Genomic DNA, 24214 nt, shown 5'->3' on the forward strand with positions numbered 1-24214 from the left:
TTATGGATATTTACTTATGTATATTTGATAAGTTGAGTGCCATCTCGTAGAGTTATTATTGTAATGATTATGAGTTAGTATAAAACATAATGAATAGTGATGTGACGTTAGATGTGTGTTGTGATCCCTGCACTCTCCTCCTCCTCCTCGCAGTGAGTGTAGTAGAAGTCACCCAGTGGACTTAGAAGACAGCCTTGTCCTCTCCTCCCTCCCATGTCAGCCCTCACCGATCTAATCAATGACACAAAGCACTCCCAAAGCCTCAGACGCCCATCAAACCTTCCCTTCCCCTTGCGATTGGCGGGCGCGGCACCGGGGGCGGGCGCGTGTCGCGGGCCGAGATTGGCTGGCAGCAGAACAGTGTCAATGTTTAAGCAGCAGCGTGAGGTGAATAGAGTCAGTCAGTAAAGAGGCATTTGGAGCTGAGGCTGGACGCTAGACAATGCGGGATGTAAAGGATTAAAGCTCGCCCAGCCAACTGTTGCGTCGCTTGGTCCCGAATGGATGTATGGCTAGCGTGTCCCCGCCGTGTGAGGAGCGCCTGGGGAAAGTAGCTGTGTGCTGTCAGCTGCAATGAGTCTGCAGAGGGGAAAGCAAAGAGGCTTCTAAGAGCTGCTACTACTGCCTCCTTCTCCTCCTCCTCCTCGCTTGTCTGAGGAGAGACAGGCATGAACTGGCTAGTTTGGAAGTGACCAGGAGCTGCCCATGGTGCTGGGCTTGGCATTTGGGGGGCAAACTGGTGGTGTTGTCTGCAGAGAGGTGAGGAGACTGAGGAGAGGAGAAGAGACTGAGGAGAGGAGCCCCAGCCAGCAGTGCTCAGCCCATGTAGAGAGGAGCAGTGAGGAGCAGACACTCTGTGCTCTCTGAAAAGGTAAAAGCTTTCCTCCTTTCTCCTCATTCACCATGCTGAGCATCCTGTATGTTTGCTGCCCACCCCCCTTCTTCCCCTAACTGGATGTGACTCATGTACTTCATAAACATCTGCATTCTGTGTGTGTCATTCATATGTTAAAGGCCACCAATCCCACCTACATGTGTCATCTACTAGGTAATTACTTTATGGAAAACAAATAAAGATATAATAAAGAAAACAATTAGACCCCTAGTGGGCACCCCTTTTCAGAAGGTTTTTTTTTTTTTTTTGTATTTTTTTTATTACTATTATTTTTTGTTATATATTTCTATGTTTTTCCATCGCTCCAATGAATCCAAGGACTGGCCGTCTTGCTATGAAGTGTATTTGTCCTGTTTTCCATTTGTGCATCCAGCCATGCTTTGCCTGTTGATTTGATCTAGTGTAGGGAAGAAGGAACTGAAAATGAACTGAATAGGGCTGCCTGTAAGCCAATGCAGTGACAGCGTTTCTTGGAAATAGCCCCTATGCTGTGAAAAGATGGTATTCAAAAGGTGATGTGATAGGAGGGTATTAGACACCAGCATTGCTTCTTTTTTTTTTTTTTAAACCCTCCAGACCTGCTAATTGTCATGTGCAGGATGCATTTTTAGATTCCAGGTTTCAATGCCTTCCCTGCCCACCGGAGAGTTTATTTTTTTATTTTCGGCGTGCAGTTGTTTGGAATGATGCGAGCGGAGGTTACAATTTCAAACAAATCATGTTTATTGCAAGCCGGTTTGTGCATTAATGCATCTTTAATAGAGAATTCAAATTGCTAGTAATGATAGCAGAACAATAACGTTGAGAAGATAAGGATATTTTACCTTGATGTTCTTCTTTATGGCACAGCAGGGATATAGTATTTAAATGGTTGATTCCAATTAATATCTTATTAAAAAAAAAAAAAAGAGGAGAGAGAGAGATTGTTAGCTTTTGACAGGATTGTGAAGAATTGTCTTTCCAGCAGAAAACAATCACTGATTTAACCCTGCCAGCCTTCTCTGCCATGGTCCATTTGCTGCTTATCTAACTGCAGGTGTTTTTTTTTTCTTCAAATCAACAGGTTCAGAGAGCTGAGAAGAAAAGGAGAGTGAGGCAGAGAAGTCTCTTCACGTTTGGGGATGTACCTTTCCGTTTTATTGTTATTTTTCTTGTGGGCTCCTGCCCTGACTTTGAAAAACTTGAATTTTTCTGTACCCGAGGAGGCGGGAGCTTCCACCATCGTTGGCAACCTAGGCAACGATGTAAAGGTTGGCCTTTCGGAAAGGGGCAAAAAATCAAACTTCAGAGTCCTGGAAAACTCTGCACCAAACCTAATTGATGTGGAGCAGGATAGTGGATTGGTGTTTACCAAACAACGGATTGACCGGGAGACCCTATGTCGGAGAAATTTAAAATGTCAAGTGACCTTGGAGGTGTTTGCCAACGATAAGGAAATTTATATGGTGAAGGTGGACATAACGGACATTAATGACAATTCACCATATTTTCCTTCGGAGCAAATCGATATTGATATTTCAGAGAATGCTTTTCCAGGAACAAGGTTTCCCCTTACCAGTGCCCATGATCCAGATTCTGGGGACTATGGCTTGAAGACCTATGTTATCAACCATAATGGACTGTTTTCATTGGATGTGAAGTCCAGAGGAGATGGGACCAAATTCCCTGAGCTAGTTATAGATAAACCACTAGACAGAGAAGAGCAAAGTCACCACAACCTAATCTTGACAGCTTTAGATGGTGGCAATCCACCAAGATCAGCCACTGTGCAAATAAACGTCAAAGTGATAGATTCCAATGATAACAGCCCTGTTTTTGAAGCCCCTTCATACATGGTGGAAATCCCAGAAAACTCCCCAATTGGTAGAGTTGTCATTGACCTCAATGCTACAGATGCAGATGAAGGGTCCAATGGTGAGGTCATATACTCTTTCAGTGGCTATGCGCCAGACAGGGTTCATGAACTCTTCTCTATTGATCCCAACACAGGGGTTATCCAAGTCAAGGGGAATCTGGACTATGAGGAAAACAACCTGATTGAAATTGATGTGCAAGCACGTGATCAAGGCCCAAACCCAATCCCTGCACACTGTAAAGTTACAGTTAAAGTGATAGATAAAAATGACAATGCTCCATCTATTGGCTTTGTATCAGTCCGCCAGGGAGCAATTAGTGAGGCAGCACCCCCTGGCACTGTTATTGCCTTAGTGCGGGTCACTGACAAGGATTCGGGGAAGAATGGACAATTACAGTGCAGGGTCCTAGGCAATGTGCCTTTCAAATTAGAAGAGAACTATGATAATTTTTATACGGTCGTCACAGACAGGCCTCTTGACCGCGAGACACAGGATGAATACAATGTAACCATAATCGCCAGAGATAATGGAAACCCTCCTTTAAACTCCTCTAAATCGTTTACAGTTAAGATTCTAGATGAAAATGACAATCCACCCACTTTCAACAAAGGACTACATGTGCTACAAGTATCTGAGAACAACATACCAGGGGAATATTTAGGTTCTGTTGTAGCACATGACCCAGATCTTGGACACAATGGCACAGTTTCCTATTCTATACTGCCGTCTTATGTTGGGGATGTGTCAATTTACACCTTTGTGTCTGTAAATCCAACCAATGGTGCAGTTTACGCTCTTAGATCTTTTAATTATGAGCAAACAAAGTATTTTGAATTTAAACTTCTTGCAAAAGATTCAGGCTCTCCTCACCTGGAAAGTAATGTTACTGTGAGAGTGACTGTGCTGGATGTTAATGACAATGCACCAGTGATCTCTTTACCTATCCTGCAAAATGACACTGCAGAAATCCATGTCCCTAGAAATGTAGGTGTGGGGTACGTGGTGAGCACAGTCAGAGCCATGGACAATGATTTTGGAGAAAGTGGACGACTGACCTATGAAATTGCTTATGGGAATGAAGAGCACCTGTTTGAAATTGATCCCGTGACTGGTGAGATTAGAACTCTCAATCCATATTGGGAAGACGTTTCACCAGTTGTAGAACTGGTGATTAAAGTGACTGACAATGGGAAACCGGCACTCTCGGCTGTGGCTAAACTCATCATTAGGTCGTCTACTGGATCTCTACCAGAGGGAGAGCCCCAGGTCAATGGCAATCATCATCAGTGGGATATGTCTTTACCACTTATTGTTACGCTAAGCACAATTTCTATAATACTGTTGGCTGCCATGATCACTATAGCTGTTAAGTGTAAAAGGGAAAATAAAGAAATCAGAACTTACAACTGCAGGATTGCAGAATACAGTCACCCCCAGCTTGGGAAAAGCAAGAAGAAAAAAATCAACAAGAATGACATTATGTTAGTCCAGAGTGAAGTAGAAGAGAGAAATGCCATGAATGTTATGAATGTGGTAAGCAGCCCCTCACTTGCTACATCTCCAATGTATTTTGATTACCAGACCCGTCTCCCACTCAGTTCCCCTCGCTCAGAAGTGATGTACCTGAAACCTACATCTAACAATCTGACTGTTCCTCAAGGCCATGTTGCCTGCCACAACAGTTTTACTGGACCAGTGAGCAGCACAACTGAGACTACGTCAAATCGGATGTCTATAATTCAGGTACGGTCAACACTCATGCACATGCAGCTAAGGTTGAATAGTTTCTGCCTGCTTGAGTATGTGACAAGCTTTGTGCTACTTGGCTTCTCAAGCTTAGTTATTGAGGTCTCATCTGATAATGATTATGAAAACAAACAAGATGTACAGCCAGCATATCATTTCCCCCTCCTAATATGAAAGTTCAATTTGTGGGAAGCATTTCCAGTTATTAGCAGTATGTGTGTTGGGCATGATCCTGTTGAAAGTATTAGACTGATGCAATTTCCTGATGTGCAGTGAATATCCCTTAGATGTAAATTGTTTTCCCTTTGTTTGCTTTATAGAGAAAATAACCCCTGTTGACAGTATGTTTTGTGTTCATTCTTTGGCATTCAAACATTGAGATCCTCTGTCAGTTTTTCAAATATTATCAAAGCTTGGCTGAGTGAGGCTTTGCGGGTCCTTCTGAGTGACAACATGTGTACTGTAACTTCCGCTCTATTATCCATATATGAGAATCACAGAGATACTACAAATACATATATTTATGTTCAGGGAACTTTTATTTATAGCTTGTGTGTCAGCAACCTCTAGATAAGGCAGAAAGCAGCTAACTGCATGTAAATGACATGGCTATAGTCTGCCATGGAAACAAGGTCATCTTTAGCCTAAGCTTAAATTCCACAACTGGTAGATGTCAAGGTGAGCCGAAACAGTATACAATATTAACCTTGAGTATGTTGTGTATTTTCTTGTCAGCTTAGGTCTAGTGGTTTAAGTTCATTTTGTTGTTAATGATTAGAATCAACAACATGTCAGTAGGTGCTGGTATAGTATGCAACATGTATGTCAGACCAATCTATATGTGTTAAAGATTGTCATAGAATGCAACATGTGTGCAAAACTAATCACAGCCTTACACTTGATAACTGCCATCACCCACATCAGTGCATGCAGTATGATTGTACACTGACTGACAGACTGTATATAACAAGGCTGCCTGCAAAAGTAGCAGATCTAACATGTAGTTTTCAGGGCTGGCAGCATAACTAATAACTGTACCTGGCTACATTGTGTAATATGCAAACACATTGCATACTGTTCTTCCTCTCTGCCCATATTATTATTATTAATATGATTATTATCATGGTAATATATAATACTTGCTAAAAATATGTAACCAAATGGCTTTGATTCATAATTTTTATCTTTTTATCTATTTGTAAATATAATTTTATTCAGTTCTAAAAGTAACTGGATATCATTCCTCTCTGCCTCCATTAACTGTTAAGCTGTCTTTCTATCTTTCTGTCCACCTACCTAATTTGTCTGATTGCAACTAATTCTTATCTATCTATCTATCTATCTATCTATCTATCTATCTATCTATCTATCTATCTTACCAACTCCATCTCTCTCAACTGTCTCTCTGACACTCTCTCTCTCGTTTTATTTATATTCTCTCACTCTTGTCTCTGTGTCTGTCTCTCTTCTCTCTCTCTCTCTTTCTCTCATTCCTTCTCTCTTGTCAATTTCAAAATCAATCCAAATTCAAATATGCTTTATTGGCAGGACCAAATACATTTTAGCATTTCCAAAGCAGTGGAGTTTGTATGAGGGGGGGGGGGGGGGTGTAGCTATAGGGCTACCCGGGAGGGGGTTTGAGGGGTAATATAAATTTGGAGTCCATCTAAAGGATTATTAAGTCTATCTCTCCTTTCTCTCATACCACCCCACCCCAGAATCTATCTATCTATCTATCTATCTATCTATCTATCTATCTATCTATCTATCCCTCTTCAGGACATATATATATATATATATATATATATATATATATATATATATATATATATATATATATATATATATATATATATATATATTTGAACAACTCCAGGATTGATCGATCTGTCTATCTATACCTCTCCAGAACCCAATCTATATATCTTGCCAACCCCAGGATATGTCTATTTGTGAAGCACAGGAAAATAAATTGCCATGCACCCATATGCATTGGTCATCTTGTATGCATTGGTCATCCTGCTGACATGTTTTAAAAACAGATACAAACCCTGACATTCACTTAAATATTAAAGAACTCTCTGCACTTAATGTACAGTTAGAGCTGGAGATGCATGTAAAGTGGAACATTACTCTTTTATGGCTCTAGATAATAGTAAAGGGTCCATTTTACTTTATTAGGACAGGGATGAATCACAACATGTTGTATGCATGTCTGCATAACAAATCTCAGAAATGTGTAAAAATGCTTTATTGTACTACAAATGCATTCGGAATAGAACAGACTACAAATTTTGGAGCTAATAGTTACGAAATTGGCTATGCATTAAGCTGCTGCTCTTTTATTAATTTAATCCTTGATATTGGACTTGTGACTTATGGGTGGTATTGATCTTAATCTTAAGAGTTACGACTGTGATGGTGATTCATTCCTTTGATGATGTACTTCACTGTACCGTATGTGTAAACATTGTAACTCAATGCATTTAGACAGTTCTGTTTGCTCTAAAACCAGCCTGGCAGTCTTTTCTCATTCTATTATAATGGATAAGTAGGGGGGCTCAGGCATGAGAGCCAGTACTGACAGTTCTTATTTTATATCTAACTAATTAATTATTGACAAAAGATCCATCTGCCTGTTAATCTCTCACAGTCTCTCTGTCCATCTTTTTGTCTGTCTATTTGCCTTTATAATCTTTTTATTTGAGAATATATGTGCAGTAGCTAACAGCAACCATTCAGATTTAAAAAAAAATGCAATTCAGATTTTTTACCATATTACCTCAATTGCTTGCAATGACTTCACTTGAGCCTGATAATAAAATGTATGGTACTAGTGAAACAAAATCACAGCCCTCTTTTGTCATTGCTTATTGGTCATTTTTATATTTAGATGATGAAAGAAATGGCAAATAATGCAATTCTTCCTTCTCTAGCTAGGTAATATCATGTCTGAGATCAGTTAACTCACATCACGTGTATCATGAATGTACATATCATTTGTACTGTACCGGAGATGTAGAACAAAGTATTCAAGAGTTGTAGAAAATTCAATTTTATTCCTTTTGTAGAAAGGCAGAAAGTTATACTCATTAAGTGCTGCATTTTTCAAAAGTTATGATTGTGACACAATGTTAATGCTAATTTTAGCACACATCATAACTGGCCGGTTGTCTTTTGTTAACACTAATGATTGTTTGAATAATAAACATAGTCTTATCCCACTTGTCATTGGCACATCCTCATGTAGTCATCAGGGTGCCTGTTGCTTATGAGTTAGGCACATATCCTTGCAGGGATTTCTTAAAGGTAACCTGCATTACATGTATTTATATAGTGCCAAAAATTTACACCGGACTTTACATACTGTACATTCCCATCAGTCCACCCCTTCAAGGAGCTAACAATGCATATATATGCGCACACACATACTTGGGACAATTTGGAAAAAGAGCCAGTGAACATACCAAACCACAGCCCTTTTCTGTATGCTGTTTTTTGGTCATTATTTAAATAATAAAGGAAAAGGCAAATAAAGAAAATCTTCTCAGTCTAGCTGGATAATATTGTGTCTGAGATCAGTTAACCTACATCAAGTGTATGAACATGGGTATCATTTGTTCCAGAGATGTAGAACAAAGTATTTGAGAGTTGTAGAATATTCAGTTTTTTTGCATCCACACCAGTTTAATCTTTTGCTGATAGTCAGAAAGTTACACTGAGTACAGTATTCTTATGATATTAAAATTGTAACTCAGTGTTGTACATTTAGATAAATTTAGCCTATGAATCTACCAGCATGTCTTTGGAGAGTAGGAGGAAACCGGAGTATCATGAGGAAACCCACACAAGCACAGGTAGAACAAGCATACTCAATACAGATAGGGGTTGATTTACTGAAATTGGAGAGTGCAAAATCTGGTGCAGCTCTGCATAGAAACCAATCAGCTTCCAGGTTGTTTTGTCAAAGCTTAATTGAACACGCTGAAGTTAGAAGCTGATTGGCTGCCATGCACAGTTGCACCAGATTTTGCACTCACCAATTTTAGTAAATCAAGCCCATAGTGTCTTGATTGAGATTTAAACTGGGGACTTGAATACTGCAACCACTAAGCTGCTGTGCTGCCCTTTATTTAGAGCTCTGGTATCAAAAGCTATATTAGGTATGGAAGTTGCTGTTATTTGGAAGGTGCTTTCCAAAACCACCCTTTTCCTGACTTCCCAGAATAAAGTTGTAGATTATCTGCATGTTTGTTTCATGTTTGGGGCCTGATATGTTGAAGCCAGTGACTGTCCAATATTAGGATTTTTTGAAAGTCGTCAACTAAAGCAGCCTCCCCTTTTTTCCTTAGTAGAGGTTTTACTTTTACTACGTTTAAGGCTCTTTCACACGGAGCGGATCCGTATGGATCCGCCCCGTGTGTGTCCGTCGGCTCAGCGGGGATCATCCGTAAATCCCAGCTGAGCTGTCGGCGGACAGGGCGGTCCCCGCACACTGTGCACAGACCGCCCTGTCTTTCCTCCGCTCTCCCCTATGGGGAATCAGATGAATACGGACCGTGTGTCCGTATTCATCCGATCCGTTCCGCCAGACGGAAGAAAACTAGGGTTTTCTTCCGTCTGAAAAAGTGGATCTTTGCGGACGCGGATCATTATGGACGTAAACGGACTTGTAATAAACGGTCCGTTCGTCCGCCCGTGTGAAAGGGCCCTAAGGCTGAAGACTATTTAATCTTTTAAAAGCTTACATTTTTTTACATTGTCACTAGTGTCCATATGACACTACTGATCTGTAAAAGAACAGTGTCTGTTACTAAAATATAGCTGACTTATTTAAAATATGTTTTCCAATATCGACAATAATGCATTAACCTTAACGTGATTATTACATTTCTTGGTGTACTAGTCACCCTATTTATTATTGATTGTCATGTGTGGGTTTTGTGAATTATGATATTACAGTATATATGTTACTGTTGATTTAAACATTGCTTCTGTGTCAGATCAGCTCATATATAGTAAAAAGACAGTTTAAGCATGAACTACAAACAGACCACACATGATCATTAGAACCATTAGAACCAAGAAATAACTGGAAAATAATATTTTATATATTTTTTTCGAAGTAATATAAACTTTCATACGTTTGACTTCTGCTCATTTGTCTTGACTGCATCTTTAAATCCTTGTTAGGATTCACACTTACTGTTTAAACTAAACTTTTTTCATCTATATGAAATTATAGCATTTAATACAAAGGGCAGTAAAGCCTGGAAACCAATTTAATGTTACTGTGATGACATCAGACCAGGACATATGTGATTCTGACTGGCTGCTATAGGCATATAATTTTTAATATAGATTTTGCCCTTCCAAAAGATTTATGGATTATTCTGCTTGTTTTTGCTTAAGAAAAACTGAAAGTTGAGATGATCTGCACTGGTGTGTCTTTAGTATATTGTCATTGCATGCTATGGATATTGTTTTGGGTTTGTTCACGCCTGCATGCTAAAATGCATGTGGTCTGGTGTCCATTATGCAGAGTGTTGGTGGTTTGCATTGGTGCTAGTTACCGGTACTTTTTTCCCCCCTCTCTTTTTATTTTTTATTTTATTAAAGTGTCAAAAAATTACTCCTCATTCAAGTATATGCACTTGTCTGCAATTTTTGCAGTGCACCACAACCCACCCCAATGCATTGCTGTTGGTGTGAACCGGAGACCAAGAAAACAATTGATTGCTTATGTTCTTGTCTTGAGACAATCTATGCAGATCAGTAAAGCTCAAAAGAGATAGTGTGAACTACCCCTTGTTCATTATTCATTGAATTATATTTATAAATCTTTAGCTATACCTACAAAAATAATCATCCTAAAATAAAACAAGTGTGCTTAAAAAAATGTGCCTTTAGTTATCTGAAAACTGCCAAAATACAAAAATGATTTTCTGATGATTGTTTTTTAACTAGGTCATTGTTTACATTGTTTTGTTTTCCCATGATTTATGCATTGAATTGTGGTTTTCTGTATATTGTAACACACCCTATTGTGATTGCCCGAAATATTTGCACATTGTAAATATATAACTTCCCAATTTAAAACACTAATGCTACTTTTCCTACTCCACATCTTTTATCACTGAATTACTCTTGCACCAAAGTTAACAAAGTAAAGCCCAGTTGATTTTGGATTGAGTGGTAAGGGGTTAGAACCTTTCTAATGTTTTTTTATGCTGCCTTAATTTTGGTTAGTAAGATTTAGGCCTCCTTTACAAAGCCATTCAAGGCTGTAAATCGCCAACAATTAGCGTACTGCCATGGTGGAAACAGCCAGGTAGTCTGTAAAAATCAACGTCTCTTTGCATAAAAATGCACATCTGAGGTGTTTCATGCTGTTATGGACATATAAGCAGCCCTAAAAAAAAAGAAAAGGGGGGGGGGTATTGACCCTTAAAGTGTTACTAAACCCAGGACCCTGCATTCAATATACCTGGTCTCCCACAGTACACAGAACATGGAAATGAAATTTATTTAGTAAACATAAGTTGCTAATTACCCTTTCTCATCAGCAGTATATAGTTACAAAGTTGGTGAGGTTAAAGAAAAGACACCAGTCAATCCAGTTCAACCTGTGGTCACTGAGTGTGCTTGTGTTTATGTCAATAGTACATTGTATAACCCTGTATGTTGTAATCCTTAAGGTGCCCATCTACTAGTTTTTTTTAAACTATTGATGATCCCTGCTGATATCACTGCTTGTGGAAGAGAATTCCACATCCTTAACGCTCTGACAGTAAAGAACCCTATATAGCTGTCAGTGTCTGGCTGAGCACTGGTTAAAGCTTGCAGTAGGTGTTTTTCATTCTCCTCTGACATACCTATGAGGCTGCATGACTCCTGACCCTCTGTCTGGACATGATTGACTATGGGCAGATCAGATGCCTCCCAGCAATACACATCAAACTGAGCATGTGCAGAGTGCCTCCAAGGCTCTGTTTTATCAGCAGTTGGATTGGGGACAGTAAATGAAGGGGATTATCAGAGAAGACAGGATCAAACTGCCTTTTTACACAATGCGCATGATTAACCCCTTAGGTTCCACAGTGAGTATAACAAACATGCTTTACTGCACACATAGATTGATTTTACTGTTGTGGGTTTAGTAACACTTTAAGGTCAGGAAAGTTCTCACTCCCTTCTCACTTCTCATTAGATTGAACAGAAACTTTTAGCTCTGAGTGTTGTGGGCTTTAGGCTGACTGATTGCTGTGGTCTACATTGATTTGTCTATTGTTTAAATTATAAAGGTTTCTAAGGCCCCGTTCACACGTGCAGATACTGGGATGATCTGTTTTTGGACATCCGCTTGCTCAGCGGGGATCGCTCAGTTAATCCCCACTGAGCCAGCGCATGACTAGTCCGTCTCTGCACACTGTGCAGAAACAAACCGGTCAGATCTCCGCTTTCCTTTATGGGGGGGATCGGATGAAAACGGACCGTCTTTCAGTTTTTATCTGATCCAATCCGCAGACGGATGGAAAAATAGTGTTTACCTCCGTCATCAGTTTTGGAGCATTGCGGAGACTGATGTCATTGGATGTTCATCCGCTGACATCCGCTATCCCATAGGGATACATGTATGTCCGTTTTTCATCCAAAAACGGATTGATGAAAAATGGACATACGGTCCACCCGTGTGAAAGGAGCCTAAGTGTTCATACTGATACAGAGGTGTGCATTTACACATAGTTCATAATTCTTTACTGTACAGTAGTTAAACTATTGCAGCTAGCCTAGAATAGAACAAAGCTTTGTTACATCTATAATAATAATTAGGCATCAGAAATAGCACTGGGGGGTGGGTTCCACACAAACACATCCTGGGAATTCCTGGAAGTTCGTTGGCTTACTCCCACCATTAGCAGATTTTGTTCTTAGATATACTTTGGCTTAGGCAGCATCCCTGCAATGAATATTGCCACCTATCTGCATGGTATTTCAGAAGCAAGACAGACTCTTTAACAGAATGTTTCATTTAATGCAGCCACAATGGTGAGGAGTGATTAAAGGTGCTAGTGGGGATCAAATTGGTTACAATACGATTAACATGAAATATTTTCTATGGGAATTATACCCTAGCATATGCAGTGATATTCTGAAAAATCCATCACTATGTAAATGGTTTCCACATCACAGAACTGAAGGCATTCAGAATACTGATGTTGAAGGGAAGACAATCCTGCTTGCACTACTTGCTGCTTTCCCAGCTCTTCAGAGCTTCGATAGTCTAATACTGTTAATTTCATTACTCTTGTCCAGGAAGATAAATAGCATGTTTTGTAGAAGCTTTCCTTTAATCAATTCGAACTTCCTGTAAGTCTTCTGTCACCGGGCACCATTGTAATAAAATGCAATAAGTTTTATTTATTTTGCCATTATTGCATTAGGCTGGATATTAAAATGCATCTTATTTCATTTCCAAGATATCCTTTAGCAGCTTGTTGTATACCCTTCAGCGGCTTGGGTTATGAAACAAGAAGGATGCAGTTTAAAACAATCACTGCATCAATAACAGTGGCTAGAATGAGAGGCAGATTTGAGCATGGGACATTAAGCTTTAAGAGGAAAATTAATTGCTTGTTCTTACAACCATCCAATCCTAAACCTTCAAGCGTGAGATCAGACCGGACTACAAACCTATATGAATTTTACTGTCAGAAGGGGCTTGCAGAGTATTTATCTGCACTGCATCACAGCCCCCTTTAGCTTGCAAAAGGTTAAACAGTTAATGCACCTTGGAATTGAAATTGATCTAACCCTGCTAAGGGCACATGTGCAATTGCTTCTGATAAAAAAAAACAGATTAGGATTTAAAAGGTAGCAATGCCAACAGCAGAATGTATGGTTATATATTGGGAATTAAAAGCAAGAAGGCATCACCGTGAAAGAGTAATGAATTTGAGGTATAGTAATTTAATTACTGTAAACAAAAAAAAAAAAAGGATAATTAATGTGGGTTGTTAGTACTGTGCTGGTTTGTAATATTAATGACATATAAGATTTCAATTCACATGTGCATTGTTACTGTGTTTACTGCCATATATATATAGCGTGAATTTGTTTTGTGCAAATCCACTTTATTCTAAGGGCTTAATTGACAGTACATGTTGCTGTCTCGTATGTCAGCTGTTGAGCTGCAGCCTTTCATGTTGTAGTGCAGTCTAATGCTCCGCAGTGATGTTTCTGAGACAGTGGATATACAGGATGAGATGGTACAAATGGATTTCAGATATCTAGCTGAAGAGAATACCTTATGGCAATATGAGGTATTCTCCCAAGTATATAACTGTGTAAATGAGTGATGAAGTACTAAGGCAGTGAACTGCTATGTCAAAGCCAGTAGGTGGCAGTAACAAGCTAATCTTTTCTCTTAGACCTTCTTTAAAAAAAAAAAAAAATGAAAACGAGAGCGAGAACGAGCAAGAGAGACAAGAAATTAAGTCAGTCAAAGAGAAGAACTGAGAGTGAAGGTTGGCGTATGGCAAATGGAGGATCAGAGGATTTAAGGCACCTCTAAACTGTTGAATTTTAGCAACTTCCAATGTGTTGCGTAGCTTTGGGTCTGTTGCCGTCTTCCAAATGTAACGTTTCGTAGTGCAGATTCTTCTGTATCCTGTGAATGAACGACTGAAGTACCAGCAGAGGCAAACACAAGGGCTGCTGCAGATTGCAGAAATAGCAGCATTTTGTCTAGGACTTGGGAGGAAAATAGCAGATGGGGGAAAAAAATCAACTCGTATCCATGCCTTTTCAAAGAATTGCTTGTGCTTTTCCTGCTTAGAGCCTTCTCTATTATTTTACCTACAAGATCTGTGGCATTTATATGCACAGCAGCTAAGGAGAATTAATAATCCCGGGGACTGCTTGGATAACTGTGTTTTGTTATTCACTGCATCTCTCTTGCAAGGATGCCAGAGTAAGTAAAACCGATTCACCTTCACAACTGCAAAACATCACCATATATACTCTTACATCTTTACAGATTGCATTTTGTACAAAAAGATGGTGAATTGTCTGAGTCACGGCTGAATATCGAAAACTATAAGCTCATTGCCTTGAAATCAAGATATGGAATATTTATCTAGAAGCCAATTTGATATTGTGCATGCTATGACTACGTTCTAACTTATTTCACTAATGACAGCTGTTTTGTTGTTGGAAATGAAATTGAATTTGTAAGATGTTTAGTGCTCTTCATCCAGAATAAGCACCAGTCACTGCGGCTCTTGCTTTAATGTGGAGTCCATTGGGAATCTGCAGCTATTGATTGCTTATGTTCGCCACTCACAATAATATTTGCCGAACATACCTTAAATACTTGTGAAAATGAGGACTGCTTTAATCCTGATTTTTTTTTTAGTTTAATCGTTTGTTGAAGACTGCGGGGAGAGGAAGTAATAGCATGTCAAAGATCGGCAACAAAATGAGAGAGGAACAGTCAAAGCAAATCTGGCTATGAATGCAGTAACTGTTCTCTATTCAACTGTGATTTCAATCTTCTTTTTTTTTTCCTACCGTTTTTTTAATCTGTGCATTCAGCATGCTTTGCCTGTTGATTTGTTCCAGACTGTAGAACGAAAACTGGAATTTAACTGAATACAATTGTCGGTTGTAAGCTGATGTGGCTGTTGGCCTTAAAGAACAGAAAAAAAGTCTAAGAATGAAATGACTAAACCAAGCCGTGATTGTAATACTTAGCAATTGATGATCATCTTTGATGGGTCCTTGCATTTTGGATGTGGTCCAGATCGTCTGCAAATCCACACAGTGTTTAATATTCATGAATTTCTGCTTGCAAATATAGCTAATGTGATGCAAGTGACAGTTGTTTTAAAGGCATAGCTGAGTGACAACTTGGCATTTTGTGAGTGCATTTTTTTTTTAATAGCTTTTTTCTGTTGGAAAGTTTGCAGCCACTTTCCCAGCCTGTCCCTCTAAACAGAATGTTTTTATGCAAGGCACCACTTTTTTCCCTCAAGCTCCTCAATCATACATCAGAATAGAACGTGTAAACTGCAATCTGTCTAATCTTCTTTGGATGAGATAGTTATCATCTGCTTTAAACCGTCCAAGATTGAAATACTTGGATTTCTTGGAAAGTGAAATCAATCTCCTAATGCTGTCATAACTGCCCTCATGTGGCAGATCACTGGAGGCTTGCCTTCTCTATTAGTTTTTCATCTGACTGTGACTTTAGTGACAACAAAAAATAGCTAACTGATAAACAGCCAGTGTTTGGGATGTGCCGCTTTGTCTTTTTTTACTTTTTCTATTGGGCTTCTGTTCAAGCTTTGAAAACGTTGAATTATTCCATTTCAGAAGAAGGGGGGTCAAGAAATGCCATAGGCAATATTAACGATGCACAGCTGGAGCCACCAGAAAGAGGCAAAAGACCTAATTTTAGGGTGCTGGAGAACTCTTCTCCTCACTTATTGGATGTTGATTCGAACAGTGGGTTACTGTTCACTAAGCAACGGATTGATCGGGAAGCTTTGTGCAAAAACATTCTTAAGTGTGTACTTTCTCTAGAAGTTTTTGCAAATGAGAAGGAGATATGTATGATCAAGGTTGAAATACTTGACATAAATGACAACTCTCCTAAATTTGCATCTGATCAGATTGATATTGATATTTCAGAAAATGCCTCACCAGGTACCAGATTCCCTTTAACAACAGCACAAGACCCTGATTTAGGAAGTAATGGCCTAAGGACTTATAAGATAAGAGGTGATTCTGGCTTGTTTTCCTTGGATATTAAATCTCGAGGGGATGGTACAAAAGTTCCTGAGTTAGTTATTCAGAGAGCCCTGGATAGAGAAGAACAGTCTCATCATACACTTATTCTAACTGCCTTTGATGGAGGTAACCCTCCAAGATCAGCCAATCTGCAGATAAACATTAAGGTTATTGATGCAAATGACAACAGTCCTGTTTTTCAATCAAAATCATACACTGTTGAAATAGCTGAAAATTCACCATTGGGTAAAATGATTATTGACCTTAATGCTACAGATCCAGATGAAGGCTCAAATGCAGATATCGTCTATTCATTTAGTGGCTATGCATCTGAACAAGTATGGGACTTCTTTACTATTGATTCTCAGACTGGTGTGATACAGGTTAAGGGCAACATTGATTATGAAGAAATTCAGATGCTTGAAATTGATGTGCAGGCAGAAGACCAAGGACCAAACCCAATTCCTGTGCATTGCAAAGTGACTGTTCTAGTTACTGACATAAATGACAACTATCCATCTATTAGCTTTGTGTCTGTCCGCCAAGGAGCAATTAGTGAAGCCTCTGTTCCCGGTACTGTTATAGCCTTAGTTAGAGTTACTGATAAGGACGCTGGAAAAAATGGCCAATTCCAGTGCTGGGTCTTGGGCAATGTCCCATTTAAACTTGAAGATAATTATGACAACTTCTATACAGTCGTAACGAGTAGGCCTCTTGATCGTGAAATACAAGATGAATACAATGTAACTATCATTGCTAGAGATAATGGCAACCCCTCGCTAGATTCTACAAATTCTTTTACTGTAAGGATTTTGGATGAAAATGACAACCCTCCAAGTTTTTCCAGATCTATGTATGCATTGCAAGTTTCTGCAAATAATATCCCTGGAGAGTACCTTGGTTCAGTTCTTGCACAAGATCCAGATTTAGAGCAAAATGGAACTGTGTCTTATTCTATATTTTCCTCATATATTGATGGCGTGTCTATCTCAACATATGTGTCCATTAACCCAAGGAATGGAGCAATTTATGCCCTAAGGACTTTCTATTATGAGCTAACAAAATATTTTGAATTTAAAGTAATTGCAAAGGACCTAGGCACTCCACATTTAGAAAGCAATGCCACTGTCAGAGTATCTGTTCTAGATGTAAATAACAATGCACCAGTCATTATTCTACCCAGCTTACAGAATGACACTGCTGAAATTTATGTGCCACAAAATGTAGGCATGGGATATGTTATTAGCACTGTTAGAGCTATGGACATTGACTTTGGTGAAAGTGGGCGAGTAACTTATGAAATAATTCAGGAAAGTAAAGAGAACCTCTTTGAAATAGATACAGTGACTGGAGAGATCAGATTGATCAACCCACATTGGGAGGATATTGCCCCAGTGGTTGAACTAATAATCAAAGTCACCGATAATGGAAAACCATCACTTTCAACTGTGGCAAAACTCATCATAAAGGCAAATTCAGACTGTTTAGGGTGTTATGATGATGACAATGTAATTGGAGAACAACGGGATTGGGATATTTACTTACCTGTTTTGGTTGCTCTGAGTGCAATTTCTATAATCCTTTTTGCGGCAATGGTCACAATAGTTGTTAAATGTAAAAAGGAGAACAAAGACGTTGGATCCTACAGCGGTAGGACAGCCTACACCTCTCAGCCTAAATTGGGGAAAATGAAAAACAAGAAGATAAACAAAAATGATATTATGCTTGTCCAGAGTGAAGTGGAAGAAAAAAATGCAATGAATGTTGTGAGCTGCCCATTACTAGTCACATCTCCAATGTATTTTGATTGTCAGTCCAGACTTCCTCTCAGTTCCTCTCATTCAGGCGTTATGTATCTTACTCCTAATTCTAATGAGACTGATCCTGAAGAGAATGCAGGATGTCAAAATCAGGACAATGACACAGGCCCAACAAGAATGGCATCTGAAAATTCTTCTACCTCTACTTGGATACCATTAACTAAGGTAGGGATGAAATTATTTCATTAATTACTCATTGCCAGCATAGCTATTGATGGCCCTATAGTTCAAATACCGACTGTATGTCTGTTTTCACTACATTGAAACTGCTCAATTACATAGCAGTGGGCCTGTTACATGTATTTATTCTTTTTATTTCACAGAGAGAAAAAGCTTGTGTTATCTACTTGCAACCACATAACAGAAACTGTTACTATAAAAAAGAATCTCTTTCTTCAAAGTGAACTTGTCATGTAAGAAAACTAGTTACCCCCTTAAGGTGACTGTGCATGCCTTGTATTGTTAGCAAAACATCTTTTGTTCTCTCAGGGAGCCATCGGTTGAGAAATGCTCCTCTGTACATTATTCTTATCATGGGCACCAAGTTAGAGTTCTTGCATTGTGGAATGTCTAGGGACAGTGTTGGAACATCTAGATCAAGGAGAATGTTCAAATCAAACATACAATGTGTTGCTTACTGCTTCAAATATGTATATGCACATATTATTACATGCTCCTACAGTGTATGTATGAGGACAAAAAATAAATAAAAAATTCAGCTTGGATCTCCAATACATGCACATTTTCCTATATGCTGGTTCTGAAAATGCAGTCAGCTTCCAACTTCCTGTAATGAGCTGACAGCACTTCCACAGCTGCATTGAATTCTCAAGCAGTGTTGTCAGTCCTGCCTATTGAATTGTGTCAGCACTCCTCATCTCCATGGGTCCTCCTTGTTCAAATTCTCAGCACTCACTTCCTTGCTATACTAACTACCTGCTGTTTCTTCTCCTCTCTATTTCAGTGCAGCAAGGGCAGCGTTGCCTGTCCATTAAGTTAGCAGCTGACTGCATTTCTAATAGGATCATCTGGTATTTTTTATTACTTGCAGCATTTATAAATGAGACATAGGGGGAGATTTACTGGAGCACACAGAATCTAGAGCAACTGTGCATGGTAGCCAATCAGCTTCTAACTCCAGCTTGTTCAGTTAGGCTTTGACAATAAATCCTGGAAGCTGATTGGTTTCTATACAGAGCTGCACCAGATTTTGCAACCTTCAGTTTAAGTAAATTCCTCTCATAAGGTGGGGAAATATGCATGTATTAGAGAGCTGTGCTGATTTTTTTTTTGTTTGTTTTTTTTCTTAGATTTTGACCACACTTTAATACAAACCTATGCGTTGCCCATGCAGGGCTATTTAATCAGATTCACTTTAATGCTGACCCGCGCAGCTATTTTAACTCTGTTCGGCTGTCAGGAGTAAGGAGAAGAAGCAAATTGGAGCTTGCACAGGGCTAAGGACTCTTTCCCCGGCCCCATGTGACAGCGCTGGGATGAATGTTCATTTGGTCAACATGCGTCCGTGACATCACATCAGCATTGTCGTGCAGGAAGAAGGCCAGAGAGTCAGTCACATGACCACACCAGACCTAGAAATACTGAGTATGGCACTTCACTTCCAGAGGCCATCAATTACTCCCTTTTCATTATCTCATCTGCCATAGCAACATAAAAAAATTAAAAGCTTTATCACAGCAAAGAGGTGACACAGAGTGTTCCTTTTTTTCTAACTGAATAAACTTCTATAGAATTTAACAACTATGAAAAGAGCAACAACCCATAGCAACCAATACCTCTCCCCTTGCTAATCTGGCTAAAGCTGACCACTAGGCAAATAGACTCTACACTTTGCAAGGGAATGTTTTGCTCCTTGGTGAATATTCACTGTCTGTGTAGTCATGTGTAAGTGATATTTAAAAAGAAATAAACATTTTGCGAGCACACGTTTGGATGATGAAAGGACATTCACTAAGTTCTGGGGGAAATTTATCTTGCAAATGAACAGACTATTTGCCTTTATCAAATCAATCCCTCTGAGATGCCCAGTTGTCACACTGATCCTGTGATATCAATAATTTTCTCCAGGAAACTGGCGTTTTCAGAAGGAGGTCAGCAATGACAACCCCTGTATTTCTGCTAATACAAGTTTCTTTTAAAGAATACAAGGAGGAGAATTTTTAGACCTCATTTTAATGCTGTGGGTACTTTTATGAGAAAACCATTAAAGTGTTTGTTAATGCACACTTTGTAGTCACTGGCAGCCCCTCCAATATATTAACCTCCCTGGCGGTATCCCCGAGTGTGACTCGGGGTGGGTTTTTCTTGCTGCGATCGGTATCCCCGAGTCACGCTCGGGGTAGACATGCAGAGCCTGCAGCGTGCGCTGGCTTACCTTGTCCTGGATCCAGCGATGTCACCACGCTGTGTGAGCGAGCGGGACCTCGCTCGATTCACACAGCGTCCTCCTGTGCCGCCGATCTCCATTCCCTGCGACGTTACGACGCACGGGAGCGGAGATCGGCGCCAAATTCAAAAAAGTAAACAAACACTATACATACAGTATACTGTAATCTTATAGATTACAGTACTGTATGTAAAAAAACACTCCCCCCTTGTCCCTAGTGGTCTGCCCAGTGCCCTACATGTCATTTTATATAATAAAAACCTTTCTTTCTGCCTGAAAACTGTAGATTGTCCATAGCAACCAAAAGTGTCTTTTTATGTCAAAAATGGTTTTAGATCAGCTAGAAAACAGCGATAATAAATTATAATCACTTGCAGAATTGTGCGATAGCGATTTGCGGGGAAATTCGTCATAAAAAAATAATAATAATGACAGCAACAATTCTGCAACTGAAAAAATTTCAGTGATTTTGATTTGATTACATTATTGAATAATTTTTATTTTAATTATATTATTACTTGCTATAATTATTTATAATTATTTATTATATTATAATTTAAAATTTTGTTTTTAAAAAAATGTCATACCCGGGATGCCTATTAGATTCTTTGGTCAGATTTAAGTGAGTTATTCCTAAAAATCACAGGCCTACAGTATAAAACGCCAAATTTCCTTGCAAATAATTGTACCGCTTTTGGTAAGTAATTCCAGACAGAATCATACCGCCAGGGAGGTTAAGGCAGAGCACACTGTATATATCTTTTACAAAAACGAGCATTGTAAATACCTATTCAGATCTGTTTTCAGGCTGGTCACATGACCCGCGGCCACTTTTCAGCTCCGATGGATGGCTTCTGCAGGAGGGGCCGTGATCTCCCTCTGACGTCAGCCGGGGAGATCACATGGCCTTTTAGCCTCTCCTGCAGATGCTTTGTCTCGAAGCTGTAGAGAGGCCGCGAGTCACATGAACAACCTGAAGACAGCTCTAAATAGCCATTTACAACGCTCGTTTTAGGAAAAAATATATACAGTGTGCTGTGCCTTAATATATTGGAGATGCTGCCAGTGACCATTTAATATTTTTTGGGATATGTACTAATAGAGGCGGAGGAGGGGGCCAGGCTGGAGAATGAGACACACAGCAAGGAGCTTACAGGGAGGAACAAGGGAATGAGGGGAAGAGATGAGAGCAGAGCAGGGCTGCGTATGACAAATTGATGCACTCTGACCACGGCTCAGCAGCCCTGATTTTCATGGCCAGTCCAAAAAGGAGATACAGGAAGTGGCAGATTCAGTTTTTTTTTTACAGTTAAGAGGGGGGCAGATTACACAGCACAAGCACTGTGCTGTTTAATCTGCTTTAAAGTGGATGTAAACCCACTCTCATCCTTTCTAAACTACTGCCATAGTGCTATATGGATATACATGCCTCCTGTATGTATCCTTACCTGTCAAATGTCTCCCCTCTGTCTGTTATAATAACTGAAACAACTGCAGATTCTGTGGATGGATCTGTTGTCTGGAGCTCGGTGGGTGGAGTCGTGATGTCGGTAGACTCCCTGCCCACCTCTACACCCCCCTTGCCAACATGCATTTTCTCCTATGTATTCCTTACACTAAATTCTGCTATGATCACTAACATCCAGTCAAAATCCAGATAAGTAACCACATGACTTCAGAAAAGGAGTGGGGGTGGGAATTAAAAAATAAAGCTCAAGCTAGTGCATGCGATATGTAAAAAACCTGTCATTCACAGCAAGGGGGAAGAACAGACAAACGTTTTCTCCTGTTTGTCCATTTATCTCACTGAAAAAAGAAAAGAGGATTGCTCAGAGCTGGATTAACTCTTTGTGGCAAGACTGGGCACAGATGATAGGAACTCTTATACTCTACATTGTGACAGTAAACACATTGGGTTTACATTCACTTAAGGGACCGGGATATCATTTTGGAGTTAACAAATGCTTTAAGGCTACTATTGCTGACCTTTTCCTTTTGAAAAATGTTGGCTATAATACTGACCCCCTGGTCTCAGTACTTTGTATGGGATTTATCAATTCTGTCAAACATCAAGCCAATGTTAAAACTTGAGCAGGCAGACATATTCTGAGACAAGTATACTGTGATTTTACAAATTGAGTCAATTATTCCTCCCTCTGCTGCTTCAAAGTAGTACAGAAACAATATAAAACCTACTTCTGACCTCTTCGTAATTGGGATTTTTTTTTTTTGCAAACCTTTGTAAAATTGTCTCCATTTACTGTCTAGGATTGCAGGCATAAATACATACAATGTTGCATATACTTTGCTACACTGCTGTGCTCATATGCCAAGATCAGTGCATAGTGCTGTTCACTTTTTTTTTTACAAACTTTATTGAAATATCACACAAATATTAAGATTAAGTTCAATTGGCTGATGCATGGTGCAAGGTTGTAGACCACCTTGCATTGCACTGCGCTAAAAAGTATTGCATGCAACACTTTTTCCAGTGCACACCATCACAATGCAATGGTGTAAACCAGTGTCAAGCCAAGTGACAACTCCCTGTGTACATTTAGACATGGAGGCTGAGCCCGGCCCCGGCCCCTCTCTCTGTTGATTAGCTAGCCAACTTCGATTGACAGCAGCAGGAGCCAATGGTGCCGTTACTGTGTCTTAGCCAATGAGGAGGGACAGTCTTTAGCGGGTAAAACATTTGTGAACATTGCTGGAAAGAGAGGGGGCTCAGGTAAGTATTAGGGGGGCCGAGGGGGGGGGGGCTGCACACACAATGCCTTTTATCTTACGGACCGCCTGCCGTCATTTTACATTGCTATTTTGAAGAGGGATATCATTGTTATGGCAGCACCTAGCTACCATAACCCCAGTATCCTCTTCTTCAGCAGGCCATCCGCTTTAAGATAAAAGTGGTCCCTGCGGTGAATTCGCCACAAATTCACTTTTATCGGTGGGGCCCTCCCCCTGCTCTCTGGTGCCCTTGGCCGCTTACCAGAGCTGTCAGTAGCGGCAGAGGCGATTGGGTTCTTCTCCCTGGCTGGGTATGGAGACGAGTGAGGGGAAGATGGTCCCCACCCGTCTCCATATCATTGCGCTTGCAAGACCGTGATGACTTCACTCCCGCACAGGCATTCAGGAGCCCTTGGCTCTGGCACAGTATGCTGGACCCTTAGAGCATTTGTGCCAGTGACGTCTCTAAGGCCCCGTACACACGATAGAATCTATCCGCAGATAAATCCCATCGAATGGGTTTCTGCGGATAGATTCTATAGTGTGTACACTCTGGCGGATATTTATCCGCGGATATTTCCGAATTCCAGCAGATAAATATTTGTCGACATGCACAGAATATCTATCTGCTGGAATCGGATCCCACGGATGGATCCGCTCGTCTGTACAGACTCACCGGATCCATCCGTCCAAAGGGATTCCCCGCACGCGTCGTAATGATTTGACGCATGCGTGGAATTCCTTATATGACAGCGTCGCGCCCGTTGCCGCGTCATAATAGCGGCGAAGGCGCGACACGTCATTGCCAGAGGATTTCAGCGCGGATTTCAATGCGATGGTGTGTACACGCCATTGCATAGAAATCTGCTGAAATCCTCGAGAGGATTTATCCGCGGATACGGTCCGCTGGACCGTATCTGCGGATAAATCCTCTCGTGTGTATGGGGCCTAAGGATGCACGTTTAGG

The 24214-nt window shown here is 40.0% G+C and overlaps 1 protein-coding gene across 6 annotated transcripts in view; it reads left to right on the forward strand.

Annotated features, from left to right (window-relative positions):
- Window positions 1-367: 367 nt before the first annotated feature.
- PCDH17 (protocadherin 17) overlaps window positions 368-24214 on the forward strand; it is a 293915-nt gene continuing 270068 nt past the window's right edge. Inside the window, exons 1-2 of one of the 6 annotated variants that reach the window (XM_040341339.1) lie at window positions 368-871; window positions 1959-4494. In XM_040341339.1, coding sequence (XP_040197273.1) covers window positions 2017-4494 — 2478 coding nt within the window. In that variant the 5' untranslated portion in view covers window positions 368-871; window positions 1959-2016. Of the gene's footprint in view, window positions 872-1958; window positions 4495-13701; window positions 18276-24214 lie in introns of those variants that run through there. The other 5 variants (XM_040341337.1, XM_040341336.1, XM_040341338.1 and 2 more) reach the window with 5 other exon arrangements.

Source organism: Rana temporaria, chromosome 2 (genome assembly GCF_905171775.1).
Source record: "Rana temporaria chromosome 2, aRanTem1.1, whole genome shotgun sequence".
In the NCBI taxonomy this organism is placed as follows: Eukaryota; Metazoa; Chordata; class Amphibia; order Anura; family Ranidae; genus Rana; species Rana temporaria.